At 36.2% G+C, this 17,549-nt stretch overlaps 1 protein-coding gene across 6 annotated transcripts in view; it reads right to left on the bottom strand.

Annotated features, from left to right (window-relative positions):
- Positions 1 to 13,053: 13,053 nt before the first annotated feature.
- Positions 13,054 to 17,549, bottom strand: part of LOC136856920 (ankyrin-3) — a 221,714-nt gene continuing 217,218 nt past the window's right edge. For all 6 annotated transcript variants that reach the window (XM_067135174.2, XM_067135175.2, XM_067135177.2 and 3 more), the window contains one exon: positions 13,054 to 14,642. In XM_067135174.2, coding sequence (XP_066991275.1) covers positions 13,881 to 14,642 — 762 coding nt within the window. In that variant the 3' untranslated portion in view covers positions 13,054 to 13,880. The remainder of the gene's footprint in view (positions 14,643 to 17,549) is intronic.

The following is a 17,549-nucleotide window of genomic DNA, read 5'->3' as shown; positions in this document are numbered from 1 at the left end:
CTCAAAGTTAAAGAAATTCTTCGGTGATAACAATTTTCGTGTACAAGAGTGATCATGGAACTCTCTTGACATTAATCCCAGAGAAAACATGTGGGCTGATTGCAAAAGGAGACTCACAAAACTTGACTGTTATACAAAAATATGTATGATGGGGTCTCTAATTTGGAGTATGGTGTCATGGTGATGAACTTAAAATACACGCCCAAAGCTGTGGAATCTACATCAAATCATGTAATGGAACTTAAAAACACACAACATATTAGTTATTCAGAAAGATTAAAGGTACATAATTGATGACTAAAAGCAAAAAATAATATATGTTCCAACTGATTCACATGGGACTGTAACATATCTTTTAGCTCCCATATATATACCACAGAATCTTCACAGAAGTTTCATTTAAAGAAGGCTTGAACCTTAATATTCCCAAGTTGTTTTTTCTTTTTTTTTTTTCTTTATACCATCCAGCTTTAAAGGGAATCCAAACCACAGTGATATGACTGTTCATTATTTTAAAAATCCCATATGCATTTGCTGCTATTCAAACTCCAGCTGACTGAGCGGGTGGCTGCGCAGTTTAGGCACCTGATCGTCAGCTTGCATTCGGGAGATGGTGGGTTTGAACCCGCTGTTGATGGCCCTGAAGATGGTTTTCCTATTTTCATACCAGGAAAATGCTGGAGCTGTATCTTAATTAAGGCTATGGTCACTTCGTTCCCACACCTATCCCATCATCTCCATAACACCTATCTGCGTTGATGCAGCGTAAAGCAAATTGAAAAAAAAAAAAAAAAAAAAAAAGGGAACTGGAGCTGCCTTGGTGAGAAGCCAGTGACTATGTCACTTCACATCCACTTTGAATGCCCCAAAAATTTAAAACTGATCTGCCAACTCGACTGGGCACTGAGCATTGTTTAGCCTTTCATGGAACGAGCAACCAGCTGTTGCTGCCCCAGTAGGACTTGTGAAGTTCTTCAAAAATACCTATGCTGCCAGTCCAGTCGAACCCCTGCATGCTGCATGTCCAGTCGACATGTTAATCCTACTCTGCAGTAAAATATGCGCACCAATTTAGTTCTGCCATGTTCCCTAACTAGGAAAACTACTTAAAGTTATTCAATTTCAATGTCTCTTAGTACAGTTAGTTGTAGAGGTAGATTCACATTTCTTCTGCTTTTAAAGTATTAATACACAATTAAAAATATTGTACTTTGGTTCTGAAATCACTCATCGGAAAAAGAAAATGGAAATGATCAATAGCGAAATCCCACTACAGGACATGGTTTTTGTTTCATGCAGGAAACAATCCAGCACCACAATCCTTACTTCTTCTCCTTCTTCTTCTTCTTCTTCTTCTTCTTCTTCTTCTTCTTACAGTACTGATCCGTTACCAGATGTTGGTGGACCATGTGGTCATTTTGCTTTCCATCTTTACTACAACCGCTAAATATCCTCATAACCAAATGCAACATACAGTAGGACAAAGAAAATAATACCTAGAATGCTTGTAAATAATAGTCTTTTGAACTCTGGTCTAAAATAACTGTAAATAACATGAAGACATACAGTATTCATCATTATTATTAACCATACAGGCATCAGAAAATAAAATATAAAACTTGCAAGGGGACTTCATAGCCAAGTTAGATTGTCATTGGCTTCTCACCAAAGCAACCACAGTTCAAATACTGGTCAAGGCATATGAAATTTTTGAAATGAAAATAATATCCCTGTGATCTGAAGGTCCTGTGGCTATGATTACAATATCAGCAGTCATGTAAAAATACAATCTTACTTACTTTTATAAAGAGCTATTAGCCATTTTCTTCAATGATGCGCTTAACATTTTGTGTCTAAAAGTAATCAACTATAGCCTATCAAAAGATGAGGTTACAAAACTTTGAAGTGCATACAGATTAACAAATTACCTTAAAAATGTCATACCTCAAGTGTAAAATTAACCACCAAAGATTAACGCAAATTAAACATTTTGCTTGAGCCACCTGCAAGACTCATTAGATTTAGTGAACACTATGTGAAATTCCAGAAGTCGTGAAATATTGACACAAAGTTCTTCCTACAGGCAATAAATCACGTCTTTCAACAACATACTTCCCATATTTTTTAATGCACCCTTTTGCATACCTGGATTTCCAAACTGAAGACTAGAAATTAGATTTACTAATCAAGATCTCTTAAATTTTAACAACTATCAGGGAGTAACTTATCTGTAGACATTTAAAAGCTAGTCCTAGATTAAACTGGGTAGAGCAAGAAGTTCTAAAAATAGCAAGGTGAAATTTGGAACGACCCTTCCAATACAGACTAGATAAACATCTTACAGATCATCACCAAATAGTTGTCTGAACACACTGTATCTATTCTTCTTGACGAAATTAGCTATAAAAGACTGTGAAAGACATAGTAAGAATTTGGAACTTTACAAATAAATATGACTGGTACATGTAATATTTGTGGCCTACAGATGCCATGTAGAACATCATGATGCTGTCCTAGCATAATCGAGACAGTTAGTAAATCAAAATAGAGAATAATAGTTAGAAGATAATGTTAGAAAACACTTAAGAATATATAATTCAATCCTCCTGAATAGTTATTACATTATTCACTATCCATTATTGACCTTTTTTTTAACATTTAGTTTTACTTGTAACATTCCTTAATCATCTCTCCATCACTGCTGGAGCATCACTTGCAATAATAAAAGCAATATCATACAAGTCATGACATTTCTCATAAAGACACCACCGTCAATTGACACATGTGCATTTTAATGAACATGTTGTTTGCAGATGATATTGTGATTTGGGGACAAGACGACACGAATGTTCAAGGACAGTTGGATGTGGTGAATGGGAAGATCAAAGAATGTGGATTGAAAACTCTTATTATGACTAGAAGGGAGAAAGAAGGGAAAGGTCAGATTAGACTTGCATATAACCCCCTGGAAGTAGTGGAGACGTTCAAATACCTGGGGAGTGAATTAATGGAGAATGCTCAACTGGATGCTGAAATTAGTAAAAGGATTCAAGCTGGAAGTTGTTTCTATCATAGTGTAAAAAACATGTTATGGGACAAAGATGTGCCAATGGAAGCAAAGGAAACTGTGTACAAGATGTATTATGTACCCATAACAACTTACGGAGCAGAAACTTGGACAATGACAAAGAAGGAATAGAGTTGAATACAGGCAGCCGAAACAAAGTTCTTGAGGAGTATGATACAGAAGAGTAGAAGAGTAAAATGAATGATAGAATAGAGAAGAGCCGATTAAGATGGTTTGGGCACATAAAGAGAATGAGTGATGAAAGAATGCCAAAAAAGTGATGGAAATGCAAATGCAAGGAAGGAGAGGCCGTGGATGACCATGATTGACATGGAAGGACACAATCCAACGCAGTATTAGAGAAAGAAACTTGGACTGGGGCACAGTGTTGGAGGAGGAGTGGTGGGAAGACCAAAGAAAGTGGAGAGGAACCATATTTGCACCAACCCAGCTACAGTTGGATAATGGGAAATGATGATGATAATACTGATTTGAATTTAGCTGGATGTTTTGCAAACAGTGGAAGGACTACATCATTTAATTACAGAAAGGATAAAAACATTAACAAAATATATTAGGATGCTTAACAAGATAACATGAACTCATCTGTGCTCAAGTACACAGTAAGACAAGAATATACCAATACACATGCATAGGTTTCAATACAAGATGACTGACTGAACAGTTATAGGCCAAATACAGGAAAACACTGTTGTTGTGTACTAAAATTATTCTTCAAGTAACAAACAGCAGTGATGAAGATGAATCAGGTAATAATATTCCAGAATGAATAATGAAAGAAAAAACTGAGGAACAATTAATTCACCAAATAGGAACTTTCTTAGGACAGATATTTCGATTATTCAGGACAGCACATTTCAGAAAGTGATCTTTTGAAGTTACACAGATATAATGAAATAAACAGTGAAATGGTTTAATTGCTAGTGATATCATGTATCATATATGATACCACAGGAGTTTTATTTTCTTCCAGTCTATAAGCATAACTTGTGGTAACCTGTTGTATCATACTTGACATTCTGTGTTTTATGTTTGTATTTTTTTTTTTTTTCCATTCAAACATATAGGTGGCAGCACCATGTAAATGACAAAACTAGGTATGGTCCCAAAGAATCATACAAGATCTCTAGAAAGGTTCCCCCAAAATTTGTCGTCGTATTTTGTGCTTTAACAGCCCACTGAACACACAAAAATGTTTAAATATAGCTTTTGGTCTCTAGAGGTTAAAGACATTTCTTCAAGTGTAAAAGTTTAAGCAAATAAATTGCAATAGGAAAATTATGTTAAATTGAAATTTGAACTGAATTGAAACTCCACATTCTTGAGAATTCTCACCGCAGATGTGAGAAGTGTAAGATATTTACAAGAAATGAGAGCAGCACAGTCTTCAATTCTTGATGAAGGTGAGGAACAGAAACAAGCATGTCTGGACTGATAAAATAAAAAAATAAAAAACAACTAGGATTGATGAGGACTGCACATCTATGAAGTCATCAGCACGAAGATGTGAGTTTATCCTTTTCTCTCCATTCTACTGATTCCTGCAGCCACATTAGCCAGTAGTTATGTTTATCCTATACTAAAACCTCATACAGGCATTTGAACCCCGTGACATAGCTGACAGCTCTAAATATTTAAATAGTTCATTGTCAAAGAATGGAAAGTTTGAGAAAAAGATTAATACAAGAACTGAACAAGTCACAAAGTTCAACTACAGCGTGAGACAAGTTGTACGGGACAAGAATGTGCCGATGCAATGCAAGGAGGTTTTCTGCAAGACATATTTTTCACTGATACAGACATATGTAACAGTAACAATATTCATCTACTTCCTTTAAGTAGTAACTTGGGTAGTAAAATAACTAACGATGGCAGAAGTAAGGAGGATATAAAATGCAGTCGAGCTGGAATATAATACATAGAGTGGCTACAGCAGCTTGATTAACACTCCGGGTGGAGGCAAGCAACACTACAGCCACCATGATATAAATGTACCCGCTAATGACGAGACCTGTCTGGAGCTGTCTGAGTAATATCGCATGTGTTTCAAGTTCATTGTTGATAGAAATTATTTATAGTTTGGATTTATTTACTGAAGCGTGAATATACCTGTATTCTGTTTTGTATGCTTTTGTTCGAGCAAAACAAACAGTGTATCTTATTTCAAGTAAGTTCATTTTTTCTTTCTTTTTTTTTCTTTCTATTATAAGAAAGCTACGTATATTAAAAGATCATCTTAATTTTTGCCACTGTAAAGCACAAATTCTTGTCACAGGTTTTCACTAAAAGACAAATAGCTGACCGGGCAGTGGGTGAATAACATGAGGAGAGACTTGTGGTATCCCAATCAGCGAAGTACTCTCTGTTCAGAACATTTTGAAAAGCACTATATGTATGTGTCCAACCCTTGTATCATTTTTCTACAGGGTGGGGTATTTAGTTAATGACAGATGTTTGCTGCCCAAGGCATCACCAACAATTTAGAATATTGTTCTTCTCATTCATACATAATAAGGGGGAAAACAGAAATAATCCCAATGCAGAGCAATTCAGATCAGCATATACAAAGTGTTTGTTGGGACAGATTGACTCACTGATCACTGCAAATTGTGAACCATCAGGAAGTGATGTGCTCCTCATACTACAGTTTCTTCTGAAGACAGCACCTCTACTGATTATCATTGTGCTACAAATTGTGAGTCACTTACCAAGTACTCTGAAAATGTTGCTGAGTACATAGCAGGAAATGTCATCCATGAGGTGGGAAAGGAATTTAAATGCCACGACTATCTGAAGGTTATGTTTGCATTCCAAAGAGAAAAAAGCACTTATTGCCTAAAAAGATGTAAAACATAGTCTCTTGATGTCATAATGTGAAATTGGTCTGTGGCTGAAGAAGTATTCAGAAAAAAGTCAATGTTGCAAAGATAACAAACTTTTTATTAAAGTTACAGACTGAAGTTCTCTCGTCAGTTGCAGAGAAGTTATTTTACAGTAACAAGCATTTATTTGCTGCTACCAAACTCCACATCTTTGTGATTAAGTAATAATTGATTTCCTTCCTAGTATTTGCAAACCTAATACTGTCAGGGTCAGAAAAGAACAAGAGTTGACTAAGGGAGGTCGGACAGGATAGATGAAAGTGAGGAACCTGGCACAAATAAGTGGAAGCAATGCCTGGACTCAGCTAAGGGCCTTGAAGTCGCCCAACCACGCTCCCAAGTGAAGAATGATTTAATCGTTTTCAACAATAAATTGCCTCAAGTAAAAACAAACTGTTAGGTATTTTGTTTCTCCTCTTTTAAGTTACAGTACATTGCGATTCTGTAGGGAACGTCTGCTTAAGGAAAACTTATACACATTAAATAGTTACGCTTTTATCTGATATTTTCATCATCAAGTCAAATCATTTCTTAACTGTTACACCTAACGAATAAGATCTGTGTGAAAATGTCTCATTTTCCCGCTCAGTTCCGCACTCACTTACACAGCGATCTACCTAATGAGGTACATTTAAGACATGGTGTTCACCAGTTCAACTTCCTTCAAAGCTGGCACCATGATAGCCACTCTATGTATTATATTCTAGCTCATTGTGCAGACTAGCACAAGCAAGGAAGACCTTTCTTAAGAGAAGAAATTTTGCTTGATTCGAACATTGATATAGGAATTAGGAAGATGTTTTTTCGTGGTTTTGTATGGAAATGAAACAGACGATAACTAGCTCAGAAAGAAAGAGAATAGAAGCTTTTGAAATGTGGTGTTACAGAAGAATGCTGAAGGTGAGATGGATAGATCGAATCATGAATGAAGAGATACTGAATCGAATTGGTGAGAGGAGTTCGATTTGGCTAAATTTGATGAAAAGAAGAGATAGAATGATAGGACACATCCTAAGACACCCAGAACTTGCTCAGTTGGTTTTTGAGGGAAGTGTAGGTGGTATGAAAAAATGAAATGTCATATGGCTTTTAGTGCCGGGATATCCCAGGAGGGGTTCGGCTCGCCAGGTGTAGGTCTTTCTATTTGACTCCCATAGGCGACCTGTGCGTCTTGATGAGGATGAAATGATGATGAAGACAACACATACACCCAGCCCCCGTGCCATTGGAATTAACCAATTAAGGTTAAAATCCCCGACCCGGCCGGGAATCGAACCCGGGACCCTCTGAACCGAAGGCCAGTATGCTGACCGTTCAGCCAACGAGTCGGACAGTGTAGGTGGTAAGAACGGTAAGCGTAGACCAAGATATGAATATGACAAGCAGATTAGAGCAGATGTATGAAGCAGCAGTTATGTAGAAGTGAAAAGGTCACCATAGAATAGGGTGGCATCAAACCAGTCTGTGGACTGATGACTCAAACAAAAAATAAAAACAACAACAACAGACATATGTTTCAATAGCCTGGACACCGACTGAGAGAAGCAAGAGTAGGATCCAAGCAACTGAAATGAGGATCGCAGGAAAAACTAGATGAGACAGAGTATGCAATGAAGTGACAGAGAGTTGGAGCTGGGCGATTGCAAGACAAGACTGATTCCGAGAAGCTGAAGTGGTTTGGGCAATTGGTGCAAATACCGTAAGAGTGCTAAAGCAGGCATACATGGAAATGGTGACAGAGAAGTGGGCTAGAGGCTGGCCCAGAACTAGTTGGAAGGATACAGTGAGGGAGTGGATTAAGGAGTAGTGGAATCAACATTGATAGAGTGTTTGAAGAAGAATGGTGGAAGAACAGAGTGAAGTGGAGAGCACTCAAACACTATTCTACCCAGAGAGAACTGGAAACAGGGAATGGATGATAATGGCAGTGGAGGTGGTATGCTTATCCTTGTGTGTGTTGTTATTCTCTTTCCTAGCTTCTTATTTTTGATAATTTTTATCTATAAAAACAAGTAACAAGTCATGTTTTTAATACTTTACCATCAATATTTCAACATCAATTTGTAAAACTGTGGTTTACTATACATGACTAGACAGAGCTTATAAATGTATGCAATATAGGCCTATTTTAATTGCTCTTCTGTATAGTAATGTAAATAGTTCAATCTAAAATTAATGCTGCTAAGTAGCATGACACATTCCTTTAGGGATGAACAACCGACAGTAGAAAATGTTCTGAATATCACTGACATTATTTTATGATTGAACAGAACACTATAGTAAAATCTAGTGCAGGCAATTTAAAAATAAGTACCTGCCGTAGTCTCATATAGTGAATTATAAATTGGTTGGTTCTATGTCTAAGGTCTGGATTTCTATGATGTGTAATATTCTTTTCCTGGTCTCTTTTTACAAACTTCAGTCAAATTCAATACATTTCTAGATTTTAACATGATGACATGGTTTCTTCTGGTCACAGAAATGCATATTTTCTTATATTTTATCATTACATCATATTATAATAGTTTTAGGATTTCTCCAAGTATTATTCACATGTCTGTGCTAATAATACCAAGTGTTTGTGTTTGGTTACTTTGGATTTTCTTTCCTTAGAAATATTTTGTGATTAAATGAAGTCTGAAGGTACCATGACAGGTTTCTTGAACAGTTAATTGTCAAAATGGAAAGCATAAAAGAATGTTAGGAATGCAGTCTGTTTGCTGCTAGTCTTCTAAGCACTTGAAAATATTTAATTTCCTTTGCATCATATTTCCAAGTTTTTATGCCAAATTTTGGTATTTTTACAGCATAAGTGCATGCATATTTCCAAAGTTTTTAGTCCATAGAAGTTCGAGCCCCATTTATGTCACACTAACTACTTTTCAGTTTTTGGAGGAATTATACATTGATATTGAAATACTGATAATGAAATACTGGTATTCAATATAATTAATATTTCATTGAAAACATAATATATTCAACAATTGCTAAGCAACGATTAATATTTAGCATGTGGCTGTTGAGAAATGAGTTGCCCTTTTCATAATTGAATCGGTTGGTGGAGAAAGGAACTAAATCACATTTTTTCACTCTTTTAGGAGAAGGAAAAACTATATTTCTTTGAAAGTACATCTCTTGAGTCTTCCTCATTTATACCACATTAAATACCTTCATCTGTGATGATGATTACCTGTCTTAAATACTTGGGAATATATTTTGAGAAATGGCATTTTGAATAAAAGGACTTACCGTAATTCCTTTCTCCACTCACTAGCCATTTTCAAACAATAAGTCAGTGTCTTTATTTTTTAAATATAATAACCATACATAAGTATGTATTAATTTGTTGTAAGAAGATATTTACTAATCAACCACTTAATCAAATAATATGTTAATCACAAAATAATGTGTTCTGTGTACAGGTCGATATCACTACACTTAAGAACTGTTTTGAGCAAAACAAACCAATGTATTAGCATGTTAATAACTCCACATAAATCAACCAGATGCACAAAGTTCACATTAGTAATTGATACCTGCGGCTATCTGAGTTCTCTGTTAACTTAGTTCCTTTCTCCTCAGTATGGCGTGAAGCTTCCTCATGTTTGCGACATAAAGAACAGACAGACATGGTTCCTTCCACCACAGTGAGATGTGCCTTGACAGTTTAATATATTGGAATGTAAAACAAAAAAGACCTAAAATGACCTTGGTTCCTTTCTCCACCAACCGATTCAATTGAAGTATTTACTCTCAGCTTTTTATCGAGAGGTGTGTCAGCATGTTATACAATCACACAATATCTGTTTTACAGGATTATTCTTTCATTACATATCAGGAAGTTCTGATCAGTTGTCATAATGTTTTGCCATATTTGCATGGCCATAGCTAGAAAATAGGAAACTGAGAGGAACACACACTCACCCCAAAATTACTTGGCGAAAGGAGGAATTTCTTCACCGACATAATTTGATTATTATTCAGATAAGCACGAATAGTAGAATCTAGAAGTGAAATTATATTAAAAAGGTTTATGCTCCTACCACTTAATAGCTTTGTTCATATTACTATGGTTTGGGCACAAAATCTTCATATACTGCAATACAAGTGCAAGATCTGAAAATTATTAAACTCACTGAAAGATTTTTGTAAAAGGCTGTTTTTGAAACATACTGTCTGTCAACAAATCAATTAACTGTTTATTTTGCCCCTACTAGATCAGTGGTAACAGAACATGTTTCATATAAAAACTTTAACATTTATTTCTCTATTTTTATGAATAGACTATATAATAAACAAAAGCTAATGTAAAATTGTGGTATTTATAACACAGTTATTCCTTTTCATTTAGTTGCAATGCATTCAACACATTGCTCAATTTAAAATAATGAGATAGAGTCTTGTACCTGGATCCACACTCTATCTATAGCATCAAATAAACCTCTTTAAAAGCGATAATTGCATTTCAAACATGCCACAGGCTGTTCTGCTTAACAATGATAAGATGGTATGCGTTCATCTTCATTACCTTTCCACAGTTCAAGTATCGACTTTTAAGGAAGACACATTTTTATCTATTATGGGCCTTCAAGCCATATTATTCAACAGAATAGGGTGATATTCCATTGTGAACATCTGCATACATATAATTTATACTTTTCTTTTTTGCTAGTAGTTTAATGTCACATCAAAGGTTTTCAGTGATGGAAGGATGGGAAAGGGCTAAGAATGGGTAGCAGCTATGGCCTTAAATGAAGTACAGGGCTATCATTTGCATAATTTATACAATCCGCATCATTTTTATGACTTCAGAATAGTTAAGGTAATCATACCTACACTTTCTGGTCATGTAGTTTTCAGCTTCCCTGTTTTGGGCACCTATATTTAAAATTCACCCTCTTGTATTTCACAAGAAACTTTTATTTTTCACATTCATATGTAATGTTTTGTTGTACTCCCTGACTTGAAATACTACGTATTGGCTTTTCTTTTTCCAATAAAATCTGAAAGGAAAAATCTGCCTGGTGGTTGGAAATTTAAATCTTTAAATTTAACTCAAGCCCTGCTTACATCCAAACATCACATCAGATAAAAGAAATATTGCTATTATGGACTGATTAGGTGGCTGATCTTTTGATTTCCTAACAGGGGTGGCTATCAGGTGGATTATCTCTCTTGCTGCTAATATGTCAGAAATAAAGGAGGGTGTTTTTCAAAATATCAATTCAATGGCACCCAAAAATAGAAAACTTTAAGCTTCATATGGAGTGTTCCAGGACACATTAACTTCCACTCATGAATTATATGTGATAGGTGATGAGCGAATTACATCTGAATTAAGTTATAATGTCGTTCTGTTACAAAAATAGAATTACAAATGGCTGAAAATACTCTTAATTCAAAATGAAAGCATTTCAGCTTTTGACAAATAACATACTTCTCCACAAATAAAACTTAATATAAAGTACAACAGAAGTGTATTTTAGTATTACTCGCACAACTTTTAGTGAAATTTGGTGTTATGGGGGTGAGGAGTAACGACGGAGCTCTTTCGGTTCCGGTAATACTGCCAACTGAATGGAAATGAAATCTGAATTGAATCGATAATATGATCGATCGATATGAATTTTCTAAACCTGTATTATTATCTTAAACCAACAACTCTGAAAAAAAAAAAAAAAACCACACACACACAATATTATATTATATAACATTTCTCGATGCAAATCTTGTTCCTAGCATGAATTCTATAGTTTGGCTTTGCTGTGTAAACAACAACACTACCAGTACGTAAAGTGTACGCCAGATGTCTCACAGCGATGCATAAGCGATTCATAGTTTGTGTTTCAAAGGTTGCCAATACGAATCTCGAAGATAACCGAGGTCTACCGATTCAGCACTAGGGAACCCATGTATCACTGATGATGATGATGATGATGATGATGATGCTTGTTGTTTTAAGGGCCTAACATCAAAGGTCATCGGCCCCCCATGTATCACTAAAAGTTGCGCGAGTGATACTTATAAATAGTAATATTATGTAATAGTTATGTTATTTCTATTAGATTTGCTCAGATAAAAAAGTTAACAGGAATGAAATATACAGGGTGATTCAAACCAACACACACAATACTCAGCGATGGCAAACGATCATGTTTTAAGAGGGGACCCACGTCCGGAATGTCCAGAAATGCAAGGTTCGGGTACTCAAATATGGTGATGGGTGTGCTTTCCATATTTTGTCAAGAAACCTTCACCAGCCCAACAAGAACATCACATCATGCATTAAGTAACAAAAGAGGTTCAGATTGCCGACATCCAACCTGATTACAGAGCCAACATTGGTGGTGGAGAGATAGGCACACATGGCAGTGTGCTCAGTATTTCAATCACTGTGTGAATTTGTGGATAAGATCCTCCTCTGATGAAACATGAGTTTCATACACTTTACCCTAGATAGTATCCCAAACAATAATGTCTTTGACCATGCATGCCAATCTCAGCACAGCCGATGTAGGTTCTGCAGTAATCAAGATGGAGATCAATAATTAAGCTACTTTTACAATTTAATGCACAATCTGATGCTTTTGTTGGGTTTGTGGATGTTTCTTGATAAAATATGGAACACATGCCCATCACCATATCCAAAATGTTGTCTAATTATGATGCCCCATTGAACCAAAATCATGTATTTATGAACATGTGTCCTCCCTTGAAATATGATCAGCCTGACATCACACACAATGGACTAAGCATTGTTGGTACTGGTTTGAATCACCTTATATAAGAACAGATGGAGAGCTGTGACTTACTGTGTAAGAATGTGTAGGTAGAGCACACATAAAAGAAACACATGAATCCAAAATTTTCAGCTGCTGCTATCATCAATGGAGACAACAGTGTCTACTTTTCAACAATAATAACCACCATTCTTATCCTGTCCTCTACTGATGGAGGCTGGAGCCAAAACGTTTTGGACCCACGAGTTTCTTTTACGTGTAATATATCCGCATGCCATGCCAACACTGTAAGTTGATGCTCTCCCCCCCCCCACACACACACACACATATATATATATTAGAATTGCATCTGTCTATTAAGGTTAAGGCTAACTGCAATGAATAATCTCTCAATAAACAATTTAATAAAGCCGATAAGACATCTTCAAAATTCATCATACGATTACTTTGAATAGCAAATTTCAGTACAGAGCACTATCACATCACTATGGACTAGATGGTTAGCAGGACTCCTACTTCCTATATTTTTCATCTGTTGTCATCCATGCCAAAGTTACAGAATATTAACTTCCTTGATACTGGTCCAAATCATGCAGAAGTTGATGGAAACAGTATCGCAAAATAACATTTCTCTGGAAAATGATGAAGCCAGAAACATCATCCATGTTCTAATGTCTTGTAAATGGACATTACCAGAACTTTTTGTATGATTGAAATGTGTGAAGAATGCAGCAGTGGTACACCACCACAGAAAATAAACATGTAATGTATAACCAAAATGAATCGATACACTGCTGTAGTGGTTTGCCATTCTGACCTTACTCTGAGTAGCTCTATTGTTAACTACCACATTACAAGGACCCTGATGTATTTAGAGAAAACTTGGCTTAAAATCGGGAAGATCACACGCTCATATTTTCCACATGGACACAATATTATAATTGACTTTCTTATAATTTTATAATTCTACATTGAAAACGTCTGCTGTTTTTCCACATATAACTATAATCATGTTGATCCTTAATTTAGACTAATCCATGGACATGTGGCATAGTGAACAGACACCACAACATGACTGACCATAGCAACAATCATTTAAAGAATGGGAAGAGGATAGAAAGAGACTGGGGCTATGTGGACGCAAACATACAATACACAAACAAAAGCATTTCATGGTTCAAAATTGAGTATGTAGTCTTTCAATGATGATGGTAAAGGTAATTTGTTAACATGTATTCCAGGCCGCCTTCCTAGAGCATTATAAATAGCTACCCTGCAGATCTGTTTTAGCGTCCTGGGCTTGCTATACAATTCTCTAACTAGATTACATAGGGCACTTCCACGAACTGGAACTAAACCAGTCTGCTGTGTATACAAAACCTTCAGGCATGTATATAATTCACGATGATTCATGCACAAGTAATACAACCAGAAAATTCGAGCAAAATGTTGCTGAGGGTCTAACAATAGTTCTTCTTTGCGACAAATTAACAGGACGTAATAATAAAGAACTTGATTAGAAGACTTCTTGAGAAAGAGTGAAGACTGTGAATGACAAATAGTCATGGCATCTGTGGTGGTAGTGCTGAGGTTAGGATCAGCACCATACTGGATAAGCGTCAAGGTTAAATCATAAACATAGTTAAGATCAGAGGGTACACGTGCATTCTGAACCATATCCATGAGAGACTGAAGGATGTGTTGAGTTCTTTGTGAAAAGCGTCCATTAGGATCCAGTCCATATTGCAGAAGGAGCACCAGGAGATTGCGGATGAATTCAAAGTTGAGAGCCTTCTCATCTTCGCGGTTTAATGCAATATTTTCACTGGCAGTAAACACAAGCACATGGAGTGGTGTCAAGTTGCTGCGTGATGAACAGTTGGGGTTTGCACCATGCTTGCACAGAATACGAACACAGTTCAAGTAGCAAACCTTTAACAAAAGAGAGACACTGTTCATATTCAAGGACAAGGCTAAAGGAAATGTTCAAATTATGACAGATAATTTTGTTTCTATATTTGAATGAAGGATGTGGGGTGAAATTAAGCTATTGTAGAACAAGTAACATTAATGGTTATTAACTGAGGCTACAAAATATTCCATCATTCATAAAGATTTTCTAAGTTTTATTTAATAACACATTTGGCAAGTACAAACTTCATTACTTGGTTTTTCAAAGAAATCTATAAGAGGTAATGATTAACCAGCAACATTTTATGCTACAGAGTCATCCCTAGTCCTTCAATTCTACAGTTATGGAGATGCAATACAGGACATAGGATCTTAAGTAAATTTCTATAAATTTGGTTGGTTTAATACAAGAGATATTTAATGAATATATTTTAAAAATCATTGCTATTTTGACATGATAATGACTGCTATTTTGAGAAATAATATGATGCTATTCTAAACTTCAAAAGAAAGGCACAAAAGTTAACTGACCTCAAGTTCTAAAGCCATACATCACAGATTTGTTTTAATACCTGCTGGTTTAATTATTATTAAAGTCCGGATTTTATATACACTCACTGGCAAAAAGAAAAACACACACACACCAAATATTTCAGACAAAATTTTATGTTAGTCCATTTGAAACAGGGTAAAAACCAAATATTATGACATTACAACAATATGGAAATTTATTTTAAATTAAATAACCCATTTGAAAAGTTTAAGCCCAGTATTTGAGAAACATTATTGATCGTGGCAATCACAATGGTCCACCAACACGAATTTGGAAATGTTGAAACCTGGAGCTCAGCACAGTTTCGTACGCTGTCCATTTGTCCACATTTTCAAAAAAATTTCCATTGCCTCAGTAATGGGTATTATCACCTCTAACCACAGTTACAGCTGTGATTTGATTAGGCATGCCCAAGATGTAATCTTGAATGTTCTCTTGTGGTAAGAGCTCCCATTCTGCCTAGAGCGCAGTTGAGCTAGTGTGTCAGGGGAACGGTTCAAAGCATGTCTCCCAAGCATATCCCAGATATCCTCTATCGGGTTTAGGTCGAGACTACAAGCAGGCCACACAATGCGCTCGATTCCGACTTCATCCAGGTACTCACGTACACAAAAGGCAATATGTGGGTGAGCACTGTCATGCATCACGATAAAGTTCTCGCCAATGACAAGTGCAAAATGCACCACGTGATCCACTAAAATCTCCTTGATGTATCGGTGGGCTGCCAAACTTCCATTCTCGATGAACACAAACTCCCTGCATGCATCAGTGATAATCCCTAACCAGAGCATCACAGAGCCTCCACTGAATGGTGTCCTTGCAGACAAAGTAATGGGTGAATAACATTCCCTGGGCCTTTTCCACACTATCTCCCTTCCATCTGGTACCCTGACGGTATTAGAGCATTCAAGGCTTAGGGAGTCTTTAATTTTCATGTCCTTTGTGGCCTTTGCCTTTCTTCGGCCGATGCCTTCAGTTTTCAAAGTGTCGGACCCTTTCATTATTTTCTCAATGATTAGTGTTAATAGAGGATGGTTGCCTAGTTGTACTCACTCTTAAAACGATAATCACCCACACCACACTTACTACCATCATAATAATTATGAGCATTATTAGGTGTCTGTAAATATTGCTTTTAATCATATTTTCTGACTGAGAGTTTTCTCCGTACCACAGGTCTATGTGGTCCACGCCTGTGGAAGTCTCTTTCCTCATAAAAAGAGTGACCCCTGATATGGTGGAAGAGGTTGATGTTTCTTCAGGGATTACCAACATTCCTTCAGCCAATACACATTAAAAAAAATATTCTACTTGTACATAAAAAATAATATCAGATGTTTATAATACTACTTAACAAAAAACAAAACAATGTTAAAAAGCATGCCCATGTGACTGGACATGTTTCTTTAATTTTTAGTGAATAGTTCCAAAAATAAGACTACTATAAAAACATTTTCAGAATCATTCGATGGATAGAAAATACGAAAACCGGTCCGTAAATACTGTATTTGCGAGGCGAAAGACTAATTAGTACTGAGAAAGCTACTATAATAGTTTGTGTTAAGCACAGTGTTGTTACATTAGTTGTAATAATTTGAAAAATACTGAAATAAATTACAACATAATTAGCTACATTCACAGATATAACAACTGACATAGATATTGGACAAAACTGAAAAAAAGTGTTAAGGTAGTGGTAAAATAAAAACAAGCAAATCATTAACAGAAACACACAGTTACAATGGACCATGCACAATGCCAGCCCACCTTTGGCAAGCAGCTGACATCACCAGCCAAAGCGATCCTGCATGTGACCCCCCTACTGCCTAGTCTAGTAACCGTGGGTTGAATTTTAACTTTAGAGTGCTTGGTGTTCCAGCCTCTGTTCTCATTTTGTTCTTGACCTTTGAGTGCAACCATTTTTTCTGCTTTCCACCGTGTCCATGTAATATAAGCCTTATGCCTCTGATTACTTTGGAATCTTTCAATCCTCAATCCTATTTCGAGGGTAGCAAAGGTATTAAATCATTAACTTCTTATAGCATAGTGTATTTTGCTCCTTGAAGTGTCTGTGGTCAGACTACTGTGATACTGTGATAGTGTGATACTGGTGCAATAATGGACGTCTTGTAAAATTAATTGTAAACTGACCTCCAGGGTTTGACACCCATGTTATGTAAATTCTAGAAGCTAAGGCTTCTTTCTCTGAAGTTTCTTTTTTGTTTTGCTATTTGCTTTACGTCGCACCGACACATATAGGTCTCATGGCGACTATGGGATAAGAAAGGCCTAGGAATAAGGAAACGGCCGTGGCCTTAATTAAGGTTTGCATTTGCCTGGTGTGAAAATGGGAAACCATGGAAAACCATCTTCAG

This window comes from Anabrus simplex, chromosome 1, assembly GCF_040414725.1.
Source record: "Anabrus simplex isolate iqAnaSimp1 chromosome 1, ASM4041472v1, whole genome shotgun sequence".
NCBI lineage: Eukaryota > Metazoa > Arthropoda > Insecta > Orthoptera > Tettigoniidae > Anabrus > Anabrus simplex.
The sequence above is the reverse complement of the archived record's forward strand: the minus strand, read 5'-3'. Positions and strand labels throughout refer to the sequence as shown.